The following is a 26,502-nucleotide window of genomic DNA, read 5'->3' as shown; positions in this document are numbered from 1 at the left end:
TATTATCAAAATAATAACTAATTAAAATAACACACAATTGGCATACACAAGACTCAAACCCAAGTCCCCTCATTATAACTACATGCTCTCAACCATTTGAGCTAATGTTGTTCCATGTCATAAAAACCAGCATTAAATGTCATACAGACTCCCACTACCTGCCTTTATTAAATAATTATTTATTTAATTATTTAAGTTTCTCGGGTCTTACAATTATAACCCTAAGTAATAAACCTTATCTAAAATTACATATTCTTGTAGTGGTATATCTTCTATTCTTCACATCATTTCTTTTATGAGTCTAGCTAGCATATCTTTAACTAAATCAATGCATAACACCTTATGATCTTAATTTTTTTTTTGTATTAATAATCGGTTTGGAAAATCATCTTCTTTGGTCAAAGTTATTTCATAGAGTACTTGGGTTAAAGTTAAAATAAATGCTGCAACGAAGGATTGTCCTAGTTTGACTGCTTGTGATGATATCTTTTGAGGTCACATGAAGAAATATATTGACAACTTTTATGCTTTGTTAGAAGTTAAAAACTCTCTTTGTGCTTAACTTATAGGAGCCAGTTATGTAATGGAGTATGCTTGGAGTGTTGGACTTACAGTGTGATTATGTTTTGGTGTGCAAAGCCTGCTCTGCACAACAAAATGTTTCTTGGATTTTAAAAGGCAGATGAAAGAAATGTTTGACGATTTGTAATGATACAAAATCTAAAATTCCACATATTTTTAGGAAAGGGAATGATTGTGGTGATAAATTGGCCAATTTGGGTTTGGTAAATAGGGAACAATTTAAATGGTATCCTTTTATGTCTCTTAGCATGAGTATTTTTTTTATGATAGGTATCGACTTCCTATGTATAGGATTGTTTAGCATCTTTTGAAGCTTGTCTCATATTTTTTATTATGAGTTTCGTGTAGTTTCCTCATTATTCATTATTCTTTATTTTTTCATTTTAATAATATTTTTCATATGATGACTACTTATAGATGTTCTTTGGGACGTGAGCATAATTGAGATGTTAAAGTACATAGTAAAGTCTAACATAATTTTTTTATTAAAAAAACATCAATATATTATTGTCAACATCCAATTTCGTCCGGGTAAGAAATAAAAAAATTTTCTTTAAAAATAAATAAGAGAAGGGAAAAATAGAAAAAGTGAACATTGATTTGAGTATAGATTAATTCTTACTTTTACTTTCGTCTCATTTCAACTTTAATTTAATTTAATTTTGTTTTATTTAATCTTGTTTATTTTATTTTATTTTATTTAGTTTTCAATTTTGATTTTAATTTTAATTTTAATCTTGTTTTGTTAATTTTTAATTTTATTTCGTTTTATTCTTTTTTAAAAAAAATTAAAAATTAAAAAATAAAAATAAAAAAGAGGGTGAAGATTGAAGTCAACATGTCCGTTAGCATTTCCTCTCTCATGCAAGGAAATTTTGGCAGCATTCATACTTTGCCACTTTTCCGGGTTTTGACATAAAAATGGAATTACCGTGAAACCTGCACCAAGGTGCACCACCGCAGTCTGGCATGGCACACACACAATCATAGCATGGCAGTTATAGCACGTAGGGTGGCTGGAAGAAAATCAGCCTCATGCTTTTGATCATTGGCAAAGATACAAACAGAATATACATGGAATGGGAAACTGGCATGTAAGAACATGAGCAGAACCGTTTGAAAAGAAAAAAAAAAACTTTCAAGCACAAGAGACCAACTCACTCGCAGAAGAGCGGGGGAGAGTTTTCAAAAAGCCAGTTCATAATACACAACAGGGGGAATTCTATCACAGGGAGCAACAAAGCAACAAAAAGGAAGAGAAGGAGATAACGAAGAGAACAAGCGACGGGGAGAAAAGAAAAAAAGACTTGAGACCACCAGCAAGCTAGGGAGTTCTGAGAGGTAAGCACAACACCAGCAAGCTAAAGGGCTCCGAGAGGTAAGCACAAATGATGTGAAGGAGAGAGTAAAGCAAGTGTACCTATGTACCTTTGGTCTCCTTTGTTTTTAGCACACTTTGGCCACTTTTTGGAGACATATGAGACACATTCTTTGTCTCCTTTTGTGTTAGAACGAAATTAGCCTTGCACACACACCATAGTTGGCTCTTTTGTCTCTCATTTTTGTAACCTTATTTGACCTAGTTTCTAGAAGCTAGGGTTAGGTTTTTGTAGAGACATCCTTAGGTATCTTTTATTTGCTTAGAGGCCCCTAAACTCTTCTATATAAGGGGTGCTCCTAGACATGTAAAAGGGTTGAAGATTTTGAAGTAAAAACACTCTTGTGTCTCAACCATTTGTGAGAGTTTCCTCCCTAGGGAGTGAATACTTTTAAGCCTTATCTTGCATAGCAAGTGGCGGCACACATCCACTCATCTTCAAGGTTGCCATGGCTTCTAGCCTAGCCTTGTAGTGGCGTGCTTCTCACATTTTTATCATTTCTTTCCTTTCCATTTTATGTTTTCTTCTTCCTTTAATTGTTCTTGGTTTTCTATGGTTTATGTGCTTTCTATTTCCTTTTTGTTTTGAATCAATCCATCATCTTCTTCTCTTGAGCTTTGTGAAAGGAACCTTCACATCTAGATAGCTTGCTATCTTAATGTCCAGTGGGGATTTCACTTAGCTTTCTTAATCAACTCACACCATATTCAATCATCTTAAAAAGGAACAACATAATCCTTCATCATTTGGAGTTGTATTAGTAAATATACGTGATATTGTATTAGTAAGTGATGATAATGTAATGTTATTAAGTTAATATATAAAATAAAATTATATTTATTAAAAATAAGGTGAAATATATCAGAACATATGAGAGAATAACTATTGATAAATAGAGAAAAAGAAAAGAGTAGAGATAGACGATTTTATAAAAAAGTTTGTAAAAATAACAGTCATTTTTACAAAATTTAATAAATAATTATATTGTAAAGGATAAAATTAGTATTATGAAATGTGGACACAAAAGAGGAAATTCTCTTTATATATTATTATAGATGTATCTTATTTCACTAATCTTTATACCTCTTCATTAATATAATATATGTATAAAACAAATAATTTCAAACTTTGAAATTTTAAAAAGAGTTTAAAGAAGATGGAGTTTTAGAAAGATGCACCAGAAGAAAATCATTAAATAACAACTAATTTAAAAAAAAAAATAGTCATTACACTTACTAAGGTAGACACTAAATATGTAAAATAATCTTTATTATTAATAAAAAATATAATTAAATCAGAGTATAAATTATAATTAGAGGCTAACTTAGAAGAATACAATCATACTAAGTAGCTAAAATTTAATTTTGATATCTAATGTTACCAATTTAAACTATTTAATTAATAATAAATACTATTTTAAATGTAACCATTTTTTATTTATCAAATAACATATAATTTAATTATAAGACTAATTATTTTTTATTTCTAAATTAGTTATTATTTAGTGATGTTTTTTGTAGTGATAAGATTTATAATTAAATAGAAAAAATAGGAATGTGTGATTTATTTATAAACTTTTCATTTTTTTTAAATGTATAAATCTAATAGAGGTCTTACATTCTTTAAATACCAAAATGTTTCATTTTAAAAATTCACTTATAAGAAAAAATGGAAAACTGGGAATAAGACTATCTCATTGTATCTTCCAACTCCTAGGTTGAAACACCTAATTTCAAATCCCATAAGATTTTCATAGCAGTAATATATGTCTCTACTTGCAACTTTTTGTTATCTCATGGATCTACAACCTTCGTTAATCTAACCTTATAAGATGAATTTTATCCTTAGCGGAAGATGTTTAATTTGTAAGTTTTATAATTAATGTCATATTATAATTAAAATATATTTTTTAATCAATTTATGTAATTCAACTAATAATTAATTCTAGTGTTGCTTTAAACAAATACGTAAACAACTATTAAAGATTATCTAAGTTGAACATTTTTTTTATAATTAATTTTAATATTTATTTTAATATCTTATTTTTAAATTTGTGTAGATTTAGTTCTTTTAACCTTATAATAAAAATAATTTTCGATGTCGAAGTTATTACTAAAAAAATTTATATTTTTTGTCAAATTTGTTTTGATTTTTTTTAGAAAATATTTATAAATTTTGTTATGAAAAAAAATTTGTATAAAATTATTGTCAATTTTTTACAAAATATTTTGTATAAAACACTTTTCGTAATATATTTTGTAAAAAATACTTACAAATTTTATAATTTTGTAAAAAATAATTACCTAAAAAAATTATGTGTAAATTAAAATTCTTAAAAACTATTGCCAAACATTGTTCCCATTTGTCAAATAGTTCGCACTTCTACGTGAAGAGATACATTTCTTTATACAAACAAATTTTATGAACTTTTATAAAAAGAACACTCTTCAAACAAACACATCTTTTTTAAAAGACAATACAAGCTTTTCATAGATGTAAAAACTGCTCACTAATTTTGAATCTCTGGTGTTATCTGGTGTATATATTAGCCACCAACTTATTCAGAGACGTGAAGCATGCATGAAAACTGCAGCACAGTCACTATATTTTACTTTTCCCCTCATATTACGTTACTCTTGGTACGTAAGAATACTTGAATTCTTCAGTAAAGAATCTATTTTCTCCATGCACCAAGAAATGCATCCCCTCTCCACATATTATCATCATTCTTTCACCATCTCCAACTTCTTCAACTGATCGAGCATGTTTCCTGGTCCAAGAAGAATTAAGATGAGAGCTTATGCTACCAAATGCTTCTCTTCATCCACTTTTTTGTCTTTTCTTCACTTTGTGGTTCTTTTCTTTATAACTTCACTAGTTCTTGTTTCTTGTCGGAGTCTTCTTGCTCCTTTCTATACACCTCATGTTTGTCGGAGGGGACAACCAACTTCATCTTTGGATGCAGAAAAGAGAAGAGTTTCGATATTACATGATGAAAGAGAGACTCCATCTCCAACTGCATTTTTCAATGAAGTATTTTTATCTTCTTGAATCAACTTGTTAAAAGGGACCAAGTCCTGTTTCATATCATTTTTTTATTTTCTTTTAAATATAATGTACTTTCTCATGCTTTCTTTTGTGGGGTTCTTTTCTTTCTCTTATTACATCGTTGGTCTTTAGGGTGATGAAAAGCTTGACACCAAGTTTGTGCAAAAAGGTACGGATAAAGAGTACTTTAAAGGACAAAAGTACAGCGAGTTAAGAAGAATTGAAGAAAAATTGGCCAAAGCAAGGTATTCAATCAGAGAAGCTAGCAAAATTCGAAATTTGACATCAACCCTCCAAGATCCAGACTATGTTCCTCAAGGTCCAATTTACAGAAACGCCAATGCCTTTCATAGGTACATATATACATAAAAATAATGCATGATAACCACCTACGTTCTTTGAACATGGTTGAAAATTTAGCAGATAATCTTACTCTACTTTAGTTTGTGTTAATTATAGTAATTTGTTCACAGGAGTTACTTAGAGATGGAAAAGGTGTTCAAGGTTTTTGTGTATGAAGAAGGGGAGCCACCATTGTTCCATAATGGTCTAAGCAAAGACATATATGCCACTGAGGGGAGATTCATAAATGAAATGGAAAAGGGGAGGCACTATCGTACTTATGATCCAGACGAAGCTTTTGTGTATTATTTGCCCTTCAGTGTGGTTATGTTGGTCGAATATGTGTACGATCGTGGCTCCAATTATAATCGAGATCCCCTTGGCCTTGTTGTAAAAGACTACATACAGACTATAGCTTATAAACATCCCTTCTGGAATCGGTCTCTGGGCCATGATCATTTCATGCTCTCTTGCCATGATTGGGTAAGCAATGACCTCTCTCTGCTAAATGAACTGAATTCCTCAATTACATTATTTTTATTATATATTTAATGTCAAGAATGTGACAAAATTTGCTGAGTTAATTAATACTACTTGGATACTGTGCAGGGTCCAATTGTATCTAGTTACGTGGATCTCTTGTATAACAATGCCATAAGGGTTCTTTGCAACGCAAATACATCTGAAGGATTCAAGCCTTCAAAGGATGTGTCATTTCCAGAGATTAAACTTATGGACGGGGAAGTCACTGGTCTAGTGGGAGGGTATCCACCATCTCAAAGGACCATCCTTGCTTTCTTTGCAGGTCACCTGCATGGCTATATAAGATACTTGCTCCTACAGACATGGATAAACAAAGACCAAGATGTGCAAGTTTATGAGGAAATTCCTGAAGGAATGTCTTACTACACAAAGCTTAGAAGCAGCAAGTTTTGCCTTTGCCCAAGTGGTTATGAAGTTGCCAGTCCCAGAATAGTGGAAGCAATATTTGCAGAATGTGTGCCAGTATTGATTTCTGATAGCTATGTTCCACCCTTCAGTGATGTGTTGAATTGGAATTCATTTTCAGTTCAAGTGGCTGTGAAAGAAATTCCCAACATCAAAAAGATACTCATGGGCATTTCAGAAAGCCAGTACTTGAGGATGCAAAGGAGGGTGAAACAAGTGCAAAGACATTTTATGCCTAATGAGCCCCCAAAGAGATATGATATGTTCCATATGACTGTCCATTCCATTTGGCTCAGGAGGTTAAATATCCATATTCAAGATCAGTAATGTAATTTCCACCACACAGATAGCATACATCTAGAGGATTTTCATATGTAAATGATGAGTAATGGAATTAGCAGGTTTTGCAGATCTACGTAATTGTTCTCTCGTGTTTGTTAAAAACTCTGGAAACTGGAATATATTGACTAGTAATGTTTACGTGTAATAGATTCATCGTTTATCAACATGATCCATTGCTTGGTACTAATATTGAGGAAGAGATGATAGTAACATTTCAATGTGATTCTAATTCTTAATCTTTGAGTGTAGCCATGTTCATTGAATCCACTGAAAGCATTCTTGAGTAAATTCTCTTGCAGATAAAAACAGACAATTATTATAGTGTCAAGTCAATTTATAATGTAATCAAACAACTATTATTATTATGAATAGCGATCATTGATACACGAACTATATTACACGAACAGAACCATAAATATAATACAGATTAATAGCTGACTTAAGGTACACAAAACAAAAAAGTGCACAAGAAATTTTGAGAGTTTTTAACTAATTTGAAATTCCCCACTTGCATGAACCTCTTTGACCCTCTTATCATACTCATCTTCTTCATCCTCCTCTTCCTCCACTTCTTCATCCAAATCTTCTTCACCTTCCCAACCAAAACCTTTGACCAGCCTAGACACTGGAGGTGGATTTCTTGCCTCTCCAACAATTTTCATTATCTCGTCCACACTTTGAAGGTGAAAGTTTGGACTGTCCCTCTGGTAATACATAGCTTGAGCTGATTCAGTTAGCTCCCTTGGAAGATTCTTCAAAAACCATGGGTGTTTCTTAATTTCCTTAATAGTAATTCTCTGTAAGAAATAAAGAATATTTTGTAGCAGTTAGCATCCCAAAAGTAGTTAGTTATATATTCTCAAGAGCATGTTGTTTGACAGAAATCACATTTAAACTCTTGTCTTTTGCTTCAAGGATGTGTAAAGCCACAGCAGACTGAACTAAAGACACAAGTAAAGCATTCAAAGAAGGAATGTAAGGATGCCAAAACCATATGAAGACCTTGATTAAAAAGGATAGAATCAAATTCTGGTAAACTAACAAAGGGGACGTTTACTTTTTTTCTTTTCCTTGAAGTTCAAAACATAAAATAAAAATACAAGCAAATGTCCCTTAAGTGTTTGAATCTGAAAATGTTACAATTTTATAAAACTTCCCTCAAAATTGTACATCAGCCTCAATTTCATGATATCCAGACACTCATGGAAACCGTCAGAAAAAGAGTATTTGGAAAAAAGTAAAAGGAACATAAAAGAGGTCCTAATTAATGTAGTTGGGGATAAGATACACATAAAAGTCAAAAGAGAAATGGAAACACTCCAATCATAGCTATTGAAGAAGATAAAATAAAGGCTGGGTATAAACTTCCTCTATAGGTATAGCTTTGAACCAGCAATACGGTGTATTTTATCAGCAAAGCATCTTCTGAATATGTTCTTCATTAGCAGAATGGTTCGCAAGGTTGAAAAGTAACTTTAATACTTAAAAATATATATACTTTAGACAATAAAAGAGGCATGGAACACATATGATATGACATGATCTGATCAGTTGCAAGTCTAACCGAATTGCAATGGAAGTGTAAGTCGAGTTCCTAAAGCAATATTATAACATACCCTCAATGGATTTGCAACAAATATACGAGAGAGGAGTTGTCTACAATCTTGAGATATGTGAACATAGTCAGGGATTTTGTATTGAACAGCCATTATACGCTGTAGAATAGAACAGGAAATCAGGGTAAGAGTGATGCAAAAATAACATAAGAAACATTATGCAAATCAGTAGTATTGGAAAGGAGTAAGCATACCTGAATTGTTTTCCTAAAATTCCTAGGGTCATCCTGATCCTCAAAGGGGTATGCTCCAACCAGCATGACATAAAGTGTCACTCCACACGACCATACATCAGCCAACTAACACAAATTTTGAAACAGAAAGTACATCATAGAATCATTAGCATCGGTTCAAAAGTGAGCATGTAAAATACTAAAAATATACTTGGTAGCATATCAGAAGAACAAAGCAACAGAACTAGGAAAGATGAAAGGAACTCTAGAGAACCATATGATTCTAAGTACCTTTCCATCGTACTCTCGCCTAGAAAGAACTTCCGGTGCTATATAAGCAGGTGTTCCAACTGTTGATTTAGGTCGTGAATGCAGCAAAGATGACTACATCACAGACATGAAACATTAAAAAATGTTTTAACGGTAACTGAAATTTTAAGCTGGATGATGCTAATTCCAATACCTTGGAGTAACCGAAGTCACAAATTTTTAACCGAGGAGCAGGGCTTCCATCTAAAAGGGTGTTTTCTAGCTTCAAATCTCGGTGGCATATTTGCTGCAAAAGAACAGTAAACGAGCACAAGTGAGAGACATAAAATGATTTTCAGTAAGAACCTGGACCTGCCATGATTTCCCACAAACTTGATCATGAGCATACCATGGTATGACAGAAATGGACACCAGAGATCAGCTGCTGAAAGAAATATCTAGCCTGAACATTACAACCAAAGGAAAGTGAGACATAACATTATTGAAACAAAAAGAAAGGGAGAAAATTACCAGAGCTTGTGAAGTTATTAACCTCATCTTCACTGAACCTGCCAGCACTGCATATCCTCTCAAAGAGCTCTCCTCCTGCTGCATACTCCATCACAATTGCCAAATGTGTGGGAGTCAAAACCACCTGCCAAAGCAACATCTCATTATAGAAGAAAAGAGACAGCAAATAATTCATTAACGTGCAGTGCTAGTGCTCAACACAAAGTGATCCGGCATGTTAAATAAAAGGAGTAAGTTAAATTCCTTGCCTCCTTGTAACGAATTATATTGGGATGCCGAAGGGACCTGTGGTTCATAATCTCCCTTGCCACGTTCTCATCAATCTGAGAATTGAAGTAGAAGAAAAAGAAAAAACAGGTTAAAGTTTAAGCCTTTCATCTATTAAAAAGTAAAGACAAGAAATCATAGCGGAGTTTATTAACAAATAGTCAATACAAACAAGTCTCATCTATTTTCAGTTATGCTTCAATTCAAGTGGTGCCATCTCCTTAACAATAAAAACACAAAAGGGTTGTGGGAAAAAAAAAACCATAAATTGATGGAATTATTGTATTAAAGAAGAAACCTTTGGGCCACGCTCGATGTATTTCATGGCTACGAGCTCCTTGGTGACCCTGTTCCTCATAAGCCTGGCCACCCCAAAATTGCCAGCTCCCAATTCCTTAACAGCCTCGTACTTATCCATGAACTAGAAAACAGAGAATCACACCACCATTTTATGTTGTTCTCACTTTGATCAAAAGGGTATGCAAAAAGTGGTGGCTTGATGGGAACGATGAAGAAGAGAAGAAAGGGTAGGTGAATGAATAATGATGGGTATTGAAGCAAAGCAAGAGTTGGGGGTAAAAGGAATTGTGAGTGGGTGCAGGGTGGACTTGGTTATCGGTTATGTTTGTCAGTTGCTTGTGTCACTTTATCCATTAATAATCGCCGAATGATTCACTCAGAGGTTTAGAATGTGCAGTGAGCGTGTGTTTGTGCTTTGGTTGGAATTGGATGTTCACTTTAAGAAGAGGTTTCTATAAGTGACTTACCTTCCATGTTCCAACATCTTCTTCAGAGTGGGTCCCTTCGAAACTAGTCCTTAATTAATTCCACTATTCATTAATTAATGGATATATCTTTTAAAATACAAATGTTAGGATTTTTTTAACATCTCAACATTACTTTTATCTTTATATCTATATTTGTTTGAATTTTTCTTTTTAGGATTTTAGTTAATTCTTTTAAATGTTTTTCCTAACTTTTTTAGAATATTTAAATTTTACTTTTATCTTGTTTTAATTAAGTATTTCCTTTATGTTATCAAAAATTTTGTTTCAGGGTTCTCAAAAATATTTCATTTTATGCTTTTTTACAAAAATATTGAGAAAGAGTATTTACATGTACTATAAATTTCTTTTCTTATCTATATATTTAAATAAATATATATGTATATATATTTATGCATTTTTTTTTCGAATCTAACTTGATTTATGTTTATGGTATGAAATGTAGGCTCATAAACTTCATCATCTTTACAATTTATCCACAATTCTTAATTTTTCTTATATCCTATTATACAGCATTAATTTTAAATTAAATAATAAATACTTACCATATATTTCAATAATTTTATATAATTATTTTCAAATGTTCAATTATTTATTATATGAAAATGTTTGCTTATTTATTACAGATAATGTATAATATATTTTCTAACATAAATTATTTATTTTATTTAAAATATTTAATATTTGAGATAATTTTGTACAAATATTCAATAATAATTTATTTTAATGCTTTAATATGTGTTAACGTTATTTTTTATTAGGCTTAAATACCTTTATCGTCCTCATTTTCGTAGTGTTTGTTGCGGATGATCCTCATTTTGACAGAATATTTAAAATAGTCCTCATTTTTACCGAATATTTATAATGGTCCTCATTTTCGCAATTCGTGTTTTATTTGGTCCTTTTCTGTGACGCCGTTTAAATCAGTAATGGAGCACTGTACAGGTGGCACTGCTTGTATTAAGGTGTGTTACGTGTACTGTACATGTGTGGTAATTATATATTTGGGGATAAATAGGTGAGTTAGGGTTTTGGTAAGGAATGTTTGGGCACAAACAAACCCCAAAATAGAATTACGAAAACCCTAATCCACAAGCAAACACAACCCAGAAAACCCTAAACCTACTTACCTCGTTGATGATGATTAACTAGAAAATTGAAATGAAGAGCGTGACTGCAATCCAACGATGAAATGACAAGTATTAGTTGTTTCCTCTGCAAATCCGAGCTTAAGAAAGACAAGATGAAGAAATCGCCTCCAACGATGAAGAGCGCGACTGCAATCCAACTCAAGCCCTAATTGCAAAATTTCCCCCAAATTGAAAAGTTAACGTTAATTAGCCATCTGTACACTACACGTAACACACCCCAATGTAACGTAATACAAACAATGCCACATGTACAGTGTTCTGTTACTGATTTAAACGGCGTCATAGAAAAAGACCAAATAAAACACGAATTGCGAAAATGAGAACCATTTGAAACATTCAGTAAAAATGATGACCATTTTAAACATTCTATCAAAATGAAGACCATCCGCAACAAACACTACGAAAATGAGGACGAAAAAGGTATTTAAGCCTTTTTATTATTATTACTTCATTTGTTATTATTGTATGCATATTTTAATTTAAATATAATTAATCAAAGTTTTAAACATAAAAATTTAAATTTAAAATTAAATATTAATATCCATCACACGGGTATAAAATATAGTTCCACTGTATACCAATATTTATTCTCATTATTGTTTCTTCTAATTTTAATTTCATTTCATTTCTTCATATAAAAATGTGTGTAGATTAAATTAATTAAGATGCAAGACTTGTGAAATGCTTCCAAACTAAACAAAATCAATCAATAAATTGTATTCATCGAAACCTGATATTAAAAAAAAATGGAATTATTGAGAAAATACCTCAATTATTTAAAATATTTTGTTTTATATAATATCATTAATCATGGTAAATTATTTATAATTTATTTGACTTCATCAATAATATTTTTAGTCAAATTAATATTCTTATTAATTATTAATCACAGTGCAGAATGTAAACCCACTTTTCATTATGCCCTTTTATTTAAAGGATGCCACAAACTATTGGGCCTAAGGGCTGGCCCAAAGGGAAAACAGACATAAGTTTGCCCTAACACACTCTTCACTCACTTTCAGAAACAGCCGCCTTACTCTCCTCTCCTCACCAAAACAGTGCTCTGCTAGGTTTGATCTCCAGCCTCCGTCGAGTTCGCTCAAGCTCTTTTTGCTCAATGTAAGTTACCCTTCATCTCAGATCATCCCTTCCTTGGCATGATTTTTGTGTTTTCCTAACTAGGGTGCTGTAGTGAGCTCATCTTAAGTTCTGTTCCGCTATTTTTCCAGCTCCTAAGTCTCTTCTCAGAGCTGTTGTGCTCTACGTTTGCTTGCCAAAGTCCCGTATTAACCCCTTTCTAGGTAAGGGAAGCTAGAACCCTCTTGTTTGATGCGAGTGTTGTTGTCTTGCTTTTGTTTCGTGATTATTGAGCTTGTATGCTGCTGTGGATGTATGAGATGGTTGTCAATATTGTTTGGGTGTGAAAATATGTCTGTGGCAGGGAGAAATAGTGGCGAGGTCTGATACACTCGCCCAAGCTAGCTTGTCTTGCCTAGGCGAGACTTGCAGAAATAGGTCAGGGTTGCACTCGAACTCTAGCTCAGGCGAATGCTCTAGTTTTGAGTGAGGCACTGTCTTGCTCAAGCGAGAGACACTCGCCTAAGCGATAACGCGTGAGAGCCTTGAAATGTTTCTCCTGTTTTAGCCTAGGCGAGGAACCTCACCTTTTGGCGAGGGGTTGTCTCGCTCAGGCGAGAGGGCTCGCCTAAGCGAGCCTGCGAAGGTTTCCCAGCGCCCTTGTCGCGATCCCGCCTAAGCAAGAGTTTACCGCCTAAGCGAGGGCACTCCTTTCGCCTGAGCGAGGGCTCCTAGCTTGACCGAAATCTGCTGCAGGTTACGCTGTTTTCTGCACTTGGTTAATTGGATTGTTTGATTTATGATATATTCTATATACTGCATGAGGTATGTGAAATGAAATGCATGGTATGATCTTTGGTTATAAATTGGATGGATGTGATTGTGTGATCTTGACATGTGAAACAAATGAGATGGTTGGTAATTAAAGTGGATAGCATGAGATGAAATTCCACATTATGGGTTGAGAATAATGGGTTGGTATGGATTCACTAGGAATAGGAAAGAGGTGGATTCTTGTCTTATCAAGTCTAACCAAGTGATTTCTTGTGTGTTAGTGAATCATAGCACCTCCTCGCGGGAACTCTCCATCCTCCCAAGGCGATGCACCAGATATCGCAAGAGCTATAGAAGCCATGGTAGCTGCTATGACGCAGTAGAGCACGACCATGATGAAACAACATGAGGCATCGATGCAGCGACAAGTAGCGTCACTAGAACAACAACAGTTGGTAATGCAGCAGATGGAGGCTGCAAGAATAGCTGTTGAGGATGCTCACTGGCAGCATATAGAGGCCCTCTGCTAGTTGGAGGAGAACAGGACGGCTGCACCCGCCTTTGGTCTTGAGTCACGACCAACAATCAGGGAGTGGAGCCTAGAAGACTTCCTGAAACATCATCCGGTGAAATTTGACGGTAGAGTCAGCCAATATGTTGCAGACCAGTGGCTGAAGGATATAGAGAGGATCTTCAATGTGAAGATGTGCTCGACAGAGAATCAGTTGTCGTTTGCTGTATACATGCTCACTAGTGAGATGGAGCATTGGTGGATTTGAATGAAGTCCATCATGGAGGAGAGGGACGAGCTGGTTACGTAGGAGGCCTTCCGGGGAAAATTTCTCTCTGAATATTTTCCCGGCAGTGTTAGATATGCCAAAGAGGTGGAGTTCCTCCAGTTGACGCAAGGAGGGAAGTTAGTGATTGAGTATGCAGAAAAGTTCAAGCATCTCAGCCGCTTCTACACTCTACCATTCGATGATAAATGGAGATGCCGTAAGTTCGAGAATGGTCTCCGCGGTGATATCCGCTTGATGGTGGCTCCCTTGTCCATCAAGGACTTTGCTGCTTTGGTGGAGAAGGCCAAAGTGATAGAAAAGATGAAACGGGAGGTAGAAGGTCTGCGACCGTAGAAGATCGGTGGACCATCTGGGTCCAAGCCGAGGCATGAAGAGCGGAGGAGACCGTATGATAGACCCCACCATCAGTCCCAGGGGTCTAGGAGTTTTCCTCCCCAGCAAGGTCGAGTATAGTGTTATATATGTGGAGGCCCTCATCTGAGGAGCGCTTGCCCGTGCATAGAGGGCTATCGCCGGTGCAACAACTGTGGCAAGGAAGGCCACTTTGGGAAAGATGTCGCACCCTTGCTAGAGCAGCGACACGACCTCCGATTCAGACTCCTGCGCAGAACCAGCAGAGGAACAGAGGCAACAGGCCTCAAGCGACGGGCAGAATCGATGTTATGACAAGAGCAGAGGCTACAAGCTCAGGTAATCTTGTTATGGGTCAATGCATGATTGTTGGTGAATCTTTGTGTGTGTTGTATGATTCTGGAGCGACACACTCTTTTGTGTCAGATGCATGTGTGAAAAGATTGTGTCTACCGGTGTGTGAGCTACAATGTGAACTTGTGGTATCTACTCTGGCGTTGGGTTTGGTCAGGACGTCATCCTTATGTGCTAAGTGTCCAGTGGAGGTGGAGGGGCACAGGTACAAAGTGAACTTGATATGCCTACCCCTGCAAGAGTTGGAAGTAATCTTAGGGATGGATTGACTCTCTGCCAATCACATTCTTATAGATTGCCAGGAGAAGAAATTGTTATTCCCCGACTCAGTGGAACCTGAGTTGTTATCATCTCATGGGGTTATGAAGGAGCTATAAGGCGGTGCGCAATGTTTCATGATCTTCACACATCTGGAGGTGGAGAGAGGAGAGGCGACGTCAGTGATACCGGTTGTACAGGAATTTGAATATGTATTCCCGGAGGAAGTGCCAAGATTGCCTCCCAATAGAATGGTGGAGTTCTCTATTTACCTAGTACCTGGAATGGGTCCAGTATTGATGACTCCATATCGCATGGCTCCAACAGAACTGGTAGAGCGAAAGAGTCAGATTGAGGAGCTACTGGGGAAACAATTTATCTGACCCAGTACTTCACCTTGGGAAGCACCAGTGCTGTTGGTAAAGAAGAAGGATGGAAGTTCACGTCTGTGTGTAGACTACAGGCAGTTGAACAAGATGACAATCAAGAATAAGTACCCTCTCCTGAGAATTGATGACTTGATGGATCAGCTGCATGGGTCATTAGTGTTCTCGAAGATTGATCTACGGTCGGGATACCATCAGATATTGGTGAAGGTTGATGATGTGCAGAAGACGACCTTCAGGTCCAGATATGGCCACTATGAGTATGTGGTTATGCCTTTTGGTGTGACCAATGCTCCAGCGGTGTTTATGGACTACATGAACAGAATTTTCAGGCCCTTCTTAGATAAGTTTGTTGTGGTCTTCATAGACGACATTCTCATCTATTCCAAGACTCAAGAGGAGCATGTCGAGCACCTAAGGTTAGTGCTTGGTGTTTTGAGGGAGAAGGAGTTGTATGCCAAGTTATCCAAGTGTGAATTCTGGATGGACGAGGTACAATTTTTGGGCCATGTGATATCTGCGCAAGGCATTGCAATGGATTCGGCGAAGGTCGAGGCAGTGGTTAAGTGAGAAAGTCCCAAGTCAGCAACAGAGATAAGGAGCTTCATGGGTTTGGCTGGCTATTATAGGAGGTTCATAGAGGGATTCTCCAAGATAGTAGCGCCTCTGACACAACTCAAACGAAAGGACCAACCTTTCACTTGGACAAATAAGTGTGAGGAAAGCTTCCAAGAGCTTAAGCGAAGGTTGACTAGTGCTCCGATACTAGTGATCCTCGATGTCGGGAAACCATTTGAGGTTTACTATGACACATCTCATCTTGGGTTGGGCTGTGTGTTGATGCAAGAGAAGAAGGCAGTGACGTACGCTTCGAGACAACTTGAGGTGCATGAGCGTAACTATCCCACTCATGAGCTAGAGTTGGCAGCCATAATGTTCGCTTTGAAGATCTAGAGGCACTATCTTTATGGTGCTCAGTTTCGCGTGTTTATTGACCACAAAAGTCTCAAGTACCTATTTGATCAGAAGGAGCTGAACATGAGGCAGAGGAGGTGGATGGAGTTCTTGAAGGACTATGATTTTGAACTACTATATCATCCGGGGAAGACGAATATAGTGGCTGATGCCCTGAGTAGGAAGACTGTACATACAGCACATCTCATGATAAAGGAGGTGGAACTGCTAGAAAAGTTCAGAGACATGAAGCTATAGGTGGAGTTGGGATCTGAGTTCATTAGGTGTAGTACGTTGACTATATCTAGTGACTTCTTGGGCTCAATCAAGGAGAGGCAGTTATTGGACGCGAGTTTGAACAGAGTGTGAGAACAGCTTGGGTCAGACAAGGTGAGGGAATTTGCTCTGGGTAGTGATGGTGTACTGAGGCTCCAAGACAGAGTATGTGTGCCTGACGATGTGGAGGTGAAAAGGTTGATCCTTGAGGAAGGACACAAGAGTCGTCTTAGTTTGCATCCCGTCAAGACTAAGATGTACCAGGATCTCAAGGAGAACTTATGGTGGCAGGGTATGAAGAAAGACGTGGCACAATTTGTATCAGCTTGTTTGACATGTCAGAAGCCGAAGGTTGAGCATCAGCGACCCGGTGGGATTCTACAGCCCTTGGAGATACCAGTGTGGAAATGGTACAACATCTCGATGGACTTTGTGACCCATTTGCCACGAACTTTTAGGGGGCATGACACCATCTGGGTTATAGTGGATCGACTGACCAAGAGTGCTCACTTCCTAGTGATGAACTTGAGGATGTCCATGGCCAAGTTGGCCTAGTTGTACATTAAGGAGATAATGAGGTTGCATGGAGTACCTTCGAGCATAGTTTTAGACAGAGATCCACGGTTTACATCACGGTTTTGGCAAACCTTACAGGATGCTTTAGGAAGCAAATTGACTATGAGCTCAGCCTACCACCCCCAGAACGATGGTCAGTCTAAGAGGACAATTCAGTCACTCGAGGATTTATTGTGGATGTGCATATTGGATCATCTGGAGGCTTGGGATGAAGTGTTGCCTCTGATAGAGTTCACTTACAACAACAACTTTCATACGAGTATTGGCATGACGCCATATGAGGCTCTATACGGTAGGAAGTGTATAACTCCCCTATGTTGGTATCAGGATGGGGAAGCCGTGCTTGTCGGACCAGAGTTGTTAGAGTAGACTATTGAGAAGGTAAGGACGGTGAGGGACAAAATGCAAGCTTCTCAGATTAGGCAGAAGGCCTATGTGGACTGCAAGAGAAGACCCTTGAAGTTCGTCGTAGGAGATCATGTGTTCTTGAGGGTGACCCGAACCACTGATGTGGGAAGGGCTCTCCGCTCAAGGAAGCTCTCTCCTAAGTTCCTTGGCCCCTATTAGATCACGAGGAGGATTAGGCTGGTGGCTTATGAGATAGCTTTACCCCCTCAGATGGCAAATCTTCATCCGGTGTTCCATGTGTCGCAGCTAAGGAAGTATGTGCTTGATCCAGCTCATGTGTTGGAAGCTGAGGATATATAGATCAGAGAGGACCTCACTGTGGAAGTGCCACCCATTGCTCTTGCGGATAACAAAGTTGAGGAACGCAAAGGAAAAATAGTCAGCCTTGTCAAAGTCATCTGGGATCGGAGGACTGGTGACTCTACTTAGGAGTTAGAGGAGGACATAAGAAAATTACATTCGTATCTGTTTGTTTGGTGAGTCTTTATTTTCGAGGTCAAAAATTTTGTTGTTGGGGAGAATGTAAAGCCCATTTTTCATTCTCCCTTTTTATTTAAAGGATGCCCCAAACTATTAGGCCTAAGGGCTGGCCCGAAGGGAAAATAGACCTAAGTCTGCCCTAACATACTCTTCACTCCTCACTTTCAGAAACAGCTGCCTTACTCTCCTCTCCTCACCAAAGCAGTGCTCTGCTAGGTTTGATCTCCAGCCTCCGTCGAGTTCGCTCAGCTCTTTTTGCTCAACGTAAGTTACCCTTCATCTCAGATCATCCCTTCCTTGGCATGATTTTTGTGTTTTCCTAACTAAGGTGCTGTAGTGAGCTCATCTTAAGTTCTGTTCCGCTATTTTTCCAGCTCTTAAGTCTCTTCTCGGAGCTACTGTGCTTTACGTTTGCTTGCCAAAGTCTCGTATTAATCCCTTTCCAGGTAAGGAAAGCTAAAACCCTCTTGTTTGGTGTGAGTGTTGTTGTCTTGCTTTTGTTTCGTGATTATTGAGCTTGTATGCTGCTGTGGATGTATGGGATGGTTGGCAATATTGTTTGGGTGTGAAAATATGTTTGTGGTAGGGAGAAACAGTGGCAAGGTCTGATACACTCGCCCAAGCGAGCCTGTCTCGCCTAGGCGAGACTTGCAGAAATAGGTCAGGGCTGCACTCGAACTCTGGCTCAGGCGAATGCTCTAGTTTTGAGTGAGGCACTGTCTTGCTCAGGCGAGAGACACTCGCCTAAGCGATAACGCGTGAGAGCCTTGAAATGTTTCTCCTGTTTTAGCCTAGGCGAGGAACCTTACCTTTGGGCGAGGGGTTGTCTCGCTCCAGCGAGGAGGGCTCGCCTAAGCGAGCCTGCGAAGGTTTCCCAGCGCCCTTGTCGCAATCTCGCCTAAGCAAGAGTTTACCGCCTAAGCGAGGGCACTCCTCTCGCCTGAGCGAGGGCTCCTAGCTTGACCGAAATCTGCTACAGGTTATGCTGTTTTCTGCATTTGGTTAATTAGATTGTTTGATTTATGATATATTCTATATACTGCATGAGGTATGTGAAATGAAATGCATGGTATGATATGTGGTTATAAATTCGATGGATGTGATTGTGTGATCTTGGCATGTGAAACAAATGAGATGGTTGGTAATTAAAGTGGCATGGTATTGGCATGAGATGAAATTCCACATTATGGTTTGAGAATAATGGGTTGGTATGGATTCACTGGGAACAGGAAAGAGGTGGATTATGAAGAGCTGGTATGTGATATATATATATATATATATATATATATATATATATATATATATATATATATATATATATATATAATCTTTCTTGATTGATTGAGTATGATTGGTCTGTATCAGTGTGAATTCCTTGAAGTCTCTAGGTGAGATTTCAGTGGTCGGGATGTAATTCCATGACCCCTGTTAGTGGGAATTCATGGTGGTGCCCCATCTATATAATTGAGTAAGGATTCAAGGTAAGGTTGCATCCTGACACTCTAAGGAGTCAGTTAGTCTCACTTAGAGCGGACTGACTTTTGTGGTGAGAGTAGCAGGAGGCCTGAAACTCATTAAGGGCTAACCTTGTGTGTGGGGGATTAGAAATATTGTAACACTTGTAACACGTAGCTCGGGGGTGAGCAGAGATATCCCCCACAAGTGCAAGCATCCGCTGAGTCTGACCTAATTATACATATCCGGATGAGTCGAGTCGAGTCTTAGTGTATTGATTTTAAAGTCATAACATGCTGGGATGGTGTGTGTATATTTGACTGTGAAAGTATATTTGATTGCATGATAAAATCTTTTTGGCTCTAGCTTACCCTTTTGTTTGTTGTATGTTTTATGGTGTAGATCTCTCCCTTTACGATGATCATCAATTTATTGATGTGAGCAGATATGAGGAATACTCGTGGTCAAAAGGGCGATGGTGGCTCCGCTGCATAGCCGTCTGGGCTGGTTCCCGCTTTTTGGGCTTTTCTGTTAGGGCTATGGCTCATGTATTGTCTGGCCATTGGGCTTTATTTTAGAATACTATCGCACTTTATTATGTTTTGTTATTGGTACTGTGATGTGCCCAGTTTCCCCCTTGTTTTCTTTTGAACGACTGTAGGGAGTAATGTTTACACTCCTGAACCGCGCTATTATATTATTTTTTGTGACGCCTCTTTTAATTATGTTTATTGATTAAATGGGACATTACACAGAAAATGCATTTGAAATGCCTAATAAGCTTTAATTATAGGAAAAACAAAATCTTTGAAAGCGATGGCATTTTTTAATTTATTTGTACAATTATAGGTTTCGGTTATACGAAAAACTAAAGTCTATTCTTCTGTCTAAGGTTAAATTTTCAGTAACTCAAATTGTTCATTGTGTAGATTCTCAATGACGCATTTCCATTAGAGCAAGAAGTCTTAAAGGAAGTTTGTGAGCGGTAAGCTTTGTTTTTTTTGAATGTTTATAGAAGATAATGTTAATTATTTTATGAGTTTTCATAAAAATATTATATGTATATTATTTGATGAGGTTGGAATGTATAGTCATTATTAGATGTATAGTTATTATTGGATGAAATTAGGATGTATATTCATTATTAGATTATTAGATATATAGTCATTTTATGAGGTTAGGCTTTTTATTATATTTGATGTAAATATTAGACATTGAATGAAAATATATGTCAATCGGATGTTTTGGATTGATAAATATAACTTGTCTAGCATATATGGAACGAATATATATATATATATATATATATATATATATATATATATATATATATATATATATATATATATATATATATATATATATATATATATATATATATATATATATATATGCATGTTTTGTATGTGGTATGAGCATAAAAAAAAATTGCTATTTAGAAGAAAAAAAACACACCACATTTCTATAGTAGGGGCAAAAAAATATGTAAGTTTGATTTGTTTTGGTTCGGTTATCCGTGACCCGTCAAAAACGGGTTGAACTAGGCTAACCTATCAAACAGAAATAGACCAATAATGGTAATCCACCCCGTATAGCACAGGCTAATTGGTCGGATCCGGCTGGGCTGGCTTGATACCTTATTTGATTTCTTTTTAGTTTTTCAAATTTGTTTTCAAATTTTTTAATTTAAATTTTTTTTATATATACATATAAATTAACATTAAAAGCATATTTAATCATATAAACTATCTTTTAAACTTTTAATTGATTATTTAATGTTTTAAGTAGATAAATTAGAATAATTATTATATTTACATGTTATATTACTCTATTATAACCTATGATGCACCGATACTTCAACTTGGGTCACGTATCCGTATCCGACACGTATCGTGTCTGATACTTTAGGATACTTTAACTATACTTTAACTATACTTATCAATGAAGTATCTAATTTATAAAGTAGTAGTACACTATAATAAAATCTTTGAATAGTGACCAATTTTAGTGACAACAAATAATTAGTCACTATATAGTGACCAAATTGACAACTAAAATAGTTCCAAAAAATTATAATCGGTCTCTAAATTGATAATTAAAATAGTTTCAATGATGAATTGATTTTTAAATTGGTCACTAATATTAGTTACAAGGTTTTGACTACCAAAATAATTGGTCTCTAATTAGAAAATTTGGATTCACACATTAACAATCATATATTTATTATGTTTGTAAGAATTATTGTACATTTTTCATTATTCATATATCACATATCGTATCCTATTATTTTAAAAATAAACGTATCGACATATCAGATACCTGTCGTATTTGATACACGTATCGTAGTTGTGCATCATAGATTATAACTAATAATTGGAACTTAATTGGTAAGTGTTAATAATTTAAATTATAATACTATTATATATTTATACCTTTTAAAAAAATATAATATAAAGAAATTAATTTTTTTAAATTATTTTTATTTTAATTAAATTTAAAAAAAATTGGCTAACAAGTCGAGACAGGCTGGCCCGTAAATTGACGGACTAGATGGGTCAGGTCAGAACAGGCTAACAGGTTGGAATCTTCAACCTGACTCTTCCCTTTTATCATGGGCTAACGGACTAACTCGTCGGGCCCAATCCGTTTTACCACCCTTATTCTATAGTGGTTAAGGTCAAAATTGCTATAGATTATGCCACATTCTATACTGTTCTGGCCTTAACTAGTATAGAATGTGGTGTTTTTTTTTTTTAAATATGCAACACTTTCTATACCGATTGGCACTATAACCAATATAAAAATATACTTTTATATGCATAATTTTACCTTTCCAAGTAGACCTTTTATATTTTTATTTCAGAACTTATATAGAAAATGGTCTTTCTATATCCTCTATTTTTATACCGATTTTTGTTTGTTTGTATACCAATTCCACAACTGGTATAGAAAACTGTTTTAACCTGTATAAAAAAAAATTTATGCACTAATAACATGACTATAGGATACGATTATACATTTTTTTTTCTTAAAATATTTGTTGGTTTTGGTTTTTATCTACATAACTAAACCTGGACAGAAGCAGATCCAGAAAACATCCAAATATACAATCATAAACCAAAAATAGAACAAATAACAATTTTATATTAGACAAAAGTATTTACATATTAAAAGTACAAGTAGACTAGCTAGTTAAACTAATATACATTTTTACTATATATTTGACACGAACATTTGAGGATTGTTGATATATTCGACAGAAAACAATAATTTTAATTAGTACATAAAAATATGAAATTTTTAATATGAAATTTTAAATTACATTGAATAAAGTAAATTATTACCTATTCGGTAATTTTGGATAGTTACCTTAGAAAAGTACTTTTAAAAATTTTGAATTTATCTTTTAGAGATATAAATTAAACTTATATAATATTTAATTTTGTTCCATGCAAGCTCTAAATATAATTTGCATGCATTCTACTTAACAATATCTTTCTTTATTGTTGACCATGAATGAACTTGACTTCCAAATTCACGTTTTCGACATAATCATGTGGCACACCTCCTCTCACCACGTGATTATGGGCGTTTGACATAATTGAAAAGGAGTTTTGTTTTGTTTTGGACCAACGTTGAAGACACGGTTTCATGGTGCCCCATTATTCACATTAATTAATTAAAAAAATTATAATAGAAGAGTTTCACTTGGAACATATTTAAAAATTATTGATGCATGGGGTGTTTTTCAGTTCAAAATTAACTTTCTAAAGCAACAAACTACTACTTCGCACATACGGCTAATCTCATTATTTGTTTACTTTGTCATCATTTGTTATATGAATTGAGTGCATATATAATTAATAAGTTTGTGTAGTTAACACTATGTTTGACCATTTGATTAAATGATTAATAGTGTATGTTACACCTTTGAGTACGATACTTGGAGCCAATTAATCATGATACACCTAATAATAGGTTATAATTATACATACATGCATGAAGAGGGAATTTAAAATCTTCACGGATTATTTTTTAATTAATTTTATGAAAGTTTCTTTTATCTTTTGGTATATATATAGTCCAAAATTTAGGGGAAGGCAAGATGTCAAGAGAGAAAATATTTTAACTTAAATATATTGTTTATTAAAGTACTTATATTATACCTTATCCTAAAAAATGAGGGAGAGTTTGAATATGCAATTTTCCATATGCTAGACTCTATTATACTCCATGGAATCATACTTTTATGATTATCTACTTTGAAAACATATTTTCACAATGGAATGGAGCATAATAGAGTGTTGGTTGTTAACTGGTTTTGATTAAACGCTAAAATTTTGATGTGATAGAGGTTTATGGCACTTTGGTTGTGGCCGACATGCATGGTAGCACTGTTGTTCTATTGGGGTTGTCTTATTTGACAGTGTTCCTATTTTTGGTCAAAGATGCATGTTATGTATATAATATGTATATTTATCTGAGTTACACAATTATTTGCATTGAATGTGCATAGAATTATTGGCTATGAAAACTAAAAATGTCAAAGGTATGTGAGTCACGTGCCACTGCTCATGCCCATTTCCCTTTCCTTTCTCATTCATGAATATCTTCAGAAGGCACACGATTTTGCCATATGTGCAGAATATGCAATTATATTTGCTTTGCATATAAGATCAAGAGAAACATTATTGGGAAACAAAACAATAACTGAAAATATCAAAGTATGTCGTGAAATAATTCTTCAAAACTTGCAAGAATACGAGGAGCAACAACAATAGGAAAAAAATAGTGAATAATAATTACAAAAGAAAACACTATTATTTTTATTATGGAAAAATCTCTTAACGTGCGAAGTAAAAATTCAAGGATGCACCAGTTAGTAAATCAAACTCCTCTAAGATGAAATATATGTACAAGAGAGTCAAGTAAAAAACACAAACAAATGCCTATAACCAACTAATACATGAAAACAATAATGTCGTCAAATATAAAAAAACAAAGAAAGAGAAACATAAAATAGAGCAACAGTGCAATATTGATTTCTCTAACCACATACTTCCAATTGACAATCTCAACAGTCAAAATGAAGAACCCTATGTTGCGAACCTTTTGTCAAAGTTTCAACCAGATCTAATGGTTAACAAAGTGAGAATCATAATTTTATTGAGATGACTCAATGAATATGCCAAAAAAATTTCACTCTTCCAAAGGTTGCGTAAATAATCCCCTCTTTGAACATAAAAGACTCCTCTCCACTTAGGTTAAATAGTGAGAAAAAATGAGCTTGATTAGGTTGGACTTTTTAAACACATAGTTGGGAGTCTAACCCAACACATTGCTCCCTCACAACTATGTAGAGGTGACAACCAATCCGATGATCTTAAGACTTAACACATTTTTATGGATGACATTTTTCATCATATATGAGAAAATCTCAATGAAATCAATGCTTTTTATCTGTCTAAAGCCTTTCACCACTAATCTGACCTTGTACCTCGGGATGTAGAATAAGCCTCTTGCTTCACCCTGAAAATCCACATATTCTCTAAAGCATAGGTGTGATTATCATGCAAAGATTTAATCTCATCTTTTATTGCATCCAACCACTTTTGTTTTTCTTCATTGTCCAAAGCTTTTTCAGAACACTCAGGTTCTCTCCCATCCGTCAAGGTTACATACTAATCTCGAGGATACTTGAAAGATGGTTTTATCAACTTGTTGGACCTCCTCGTTGGGGCTTGTGGTAATTCAGGTAAATCCCCAAGATCATCATCATGTAGCATATCATGTTCCTCTTGAGCATCATCAGTCAGAACCTCTACTTCATCTCTAACCTATTGATCATCAACATCACATGTTGCTTGTCATCTTAAGCATCAGTTTCAACATTATCCAGATTGTGAACATACAACCACATTGGATTACTACCAATAAGGTTACTATCTTTCATGGGTGTATTTTTCTCCATCTTGTTAGCGTCTTGAATGATTTGGTGCATAGACCCATAACTTCTTCGAACAATCATCAATAAAAGTAACAAAGTAAAGTGCACCACTAAAATACTTCACCTTTAATGGGCCACAAACATCATAATGCACCAATTCAAGCAACTCTGACTTCCCTAAGGGAGGATAATTCTTAAAGGATACTCTGGTTTATTTACCACTCATGTAATGGGAACATTTCTCCAACTTAACACTCTTCAATCCCAAAAGTACTTCCTTTTTGGCTAAGCAATTAAGCTCTTTCTCACTTATATGACCAAGCCTTTTGCGCCATAAAGATGTCTCTATATACTTAGCATTCACATTGTATTTAGTAACCAAAGCTTTTGTCCAATAGAATTTAGACTTTTCTCCCCTTTGACCATAACCAAATTACCTCTAGTGGGCTTCCACTTACTAGAATCAAAGTGATTGTCATAATCACTATCATAAAACAAATGCATTGAGATCAGATTAAAGCAGACATTTGGAGCATGTTTCACTCCTCTAAGTAATAACTACCCTCCCATGTTGCTTTGCAAGCATACATCACTAACAACTTTTAACACACCATCATTACCCATATTCAACACTCCAAAATTACAAGAAATATAAGATGTGAAGAACCCATTCCTTGGAGTAATGTGCAGTTTAGCACCACTATCAATAAACCACATACTCTCATTAGATACAAGATTAACAGACTCATAATCATGAAGAAGAACAAGATCACCACCTGTAATAGTAGTAATGATGTATGTCATTCTACTATTTATTTCTTAGTCTAAGAACATTTTCTAAGCTAATTATTATCTTTATAAATCATCCATTTAGAATCTTTTAATAAAAACATAGCATAATTCAATTTTACTGAATTTGTTGCATTTTGCATAATTTTGGCATTATATATATATATATATATATATATATATATATATATATATATATATATA

General features: G+C 35.3%; 3 protein-coding genes across 3 annotated transcripts; 2 read left to right on the top strand and 1 right to left on the bottom strand.

Annotated features, from left to right (window-relative positions):
- Window positions 1-4,728: 4,728 nt before the first annotated feature.
- LOC114164768 (probable glycosyltransferase At5g03795) lies at window positions 4,729-6,884 on the top strand. The gene is made up of 4 exons (XM_028049529.1): window positions 4,729-4,994; window positions 5,142-5,362; window positions 5,483-5,834; window positions 5,961-6,884. The coding sequence occupies exons 1-4, from the start codon at window positions 4,752-4,754 to the stop codon at window positions 6,624-6,626; spliced, it is 1,482 nt and encodes a 493-aa protein (XP_027905330.1). The 5' UTR covers window positions 4,729-4,751; the 3' UTR covers window positions 6,627-6,884.
- Window positions 6,885-6,978: 94 nt separating this feature from the next.
- On the bottom strand, window positions 6,979-10,215 carry LOC114164769 (serine/threonine-protein kinase SRK2A-like). Its single transcript, XM_028049531.1, has 9 exons — window positions 9,776-10,215; window positions 9,459-9,533; window positions 9,233-9,334; window positions 9,089-9,142; window positions 8,894-8,986; window positions 8,722-8,814; window positions 8,452-8,556; window positions 8,258-8,356; window positions 6,979-7,438 (listed from the first exon to the last, which is right to left on the bottom strand). Exons 1-9 carry the CDS (start codon window positions 9,893-9,895, stop codon window positions 7,127-7,129), a joined length of 1,053 nt encoding a protein of 350 aa, XP_027905332.1. The 5' UTR covers window positions 9,896-10,215; the 3' UTR covers window positions 6,979-7,126.
- A 4,310-nt stretch (window positions 10,216-14,525) lies between these two features.
- Window positions 14,526-15,109, top strand: LOC114163595. The gene is made up of 2 exons (XM_028047900.1): window positions 14,526-14,974; window positions 15,064-15,109. Exons 1-2 carry the CDS (start codon window positions 14,526-14,528, stop codon window positions 15,107-15,109), a joined length of 495 nt encoding a protein of 164 aa, XP_027903701.1.
- The last annotated feature ends 11,393 nt before the right edge of the window (window positions 15,110-26,502 follow it).

The sequence above is a fragment of the Vigna unguiculata genome, chromosome 9 (genome assembly GCF_004118075.2).
Source record: "Vigna unguiculata cultivar IT97K-499-35 chromosome 9, ASM411807v1, whole genome shotgun sequence".
In the NCBI taxonomy this organism is placed as follows: domain Eukaryota; kingdom Viridiplantae; phylum Streptophyta; class Magnoliopsida; order Fabales; family Fabaceae; genus Vigna; species Vigna unguiculata.
This window is presented reverse-complemented; position numbering and strand designations above follow the sequence as displayed.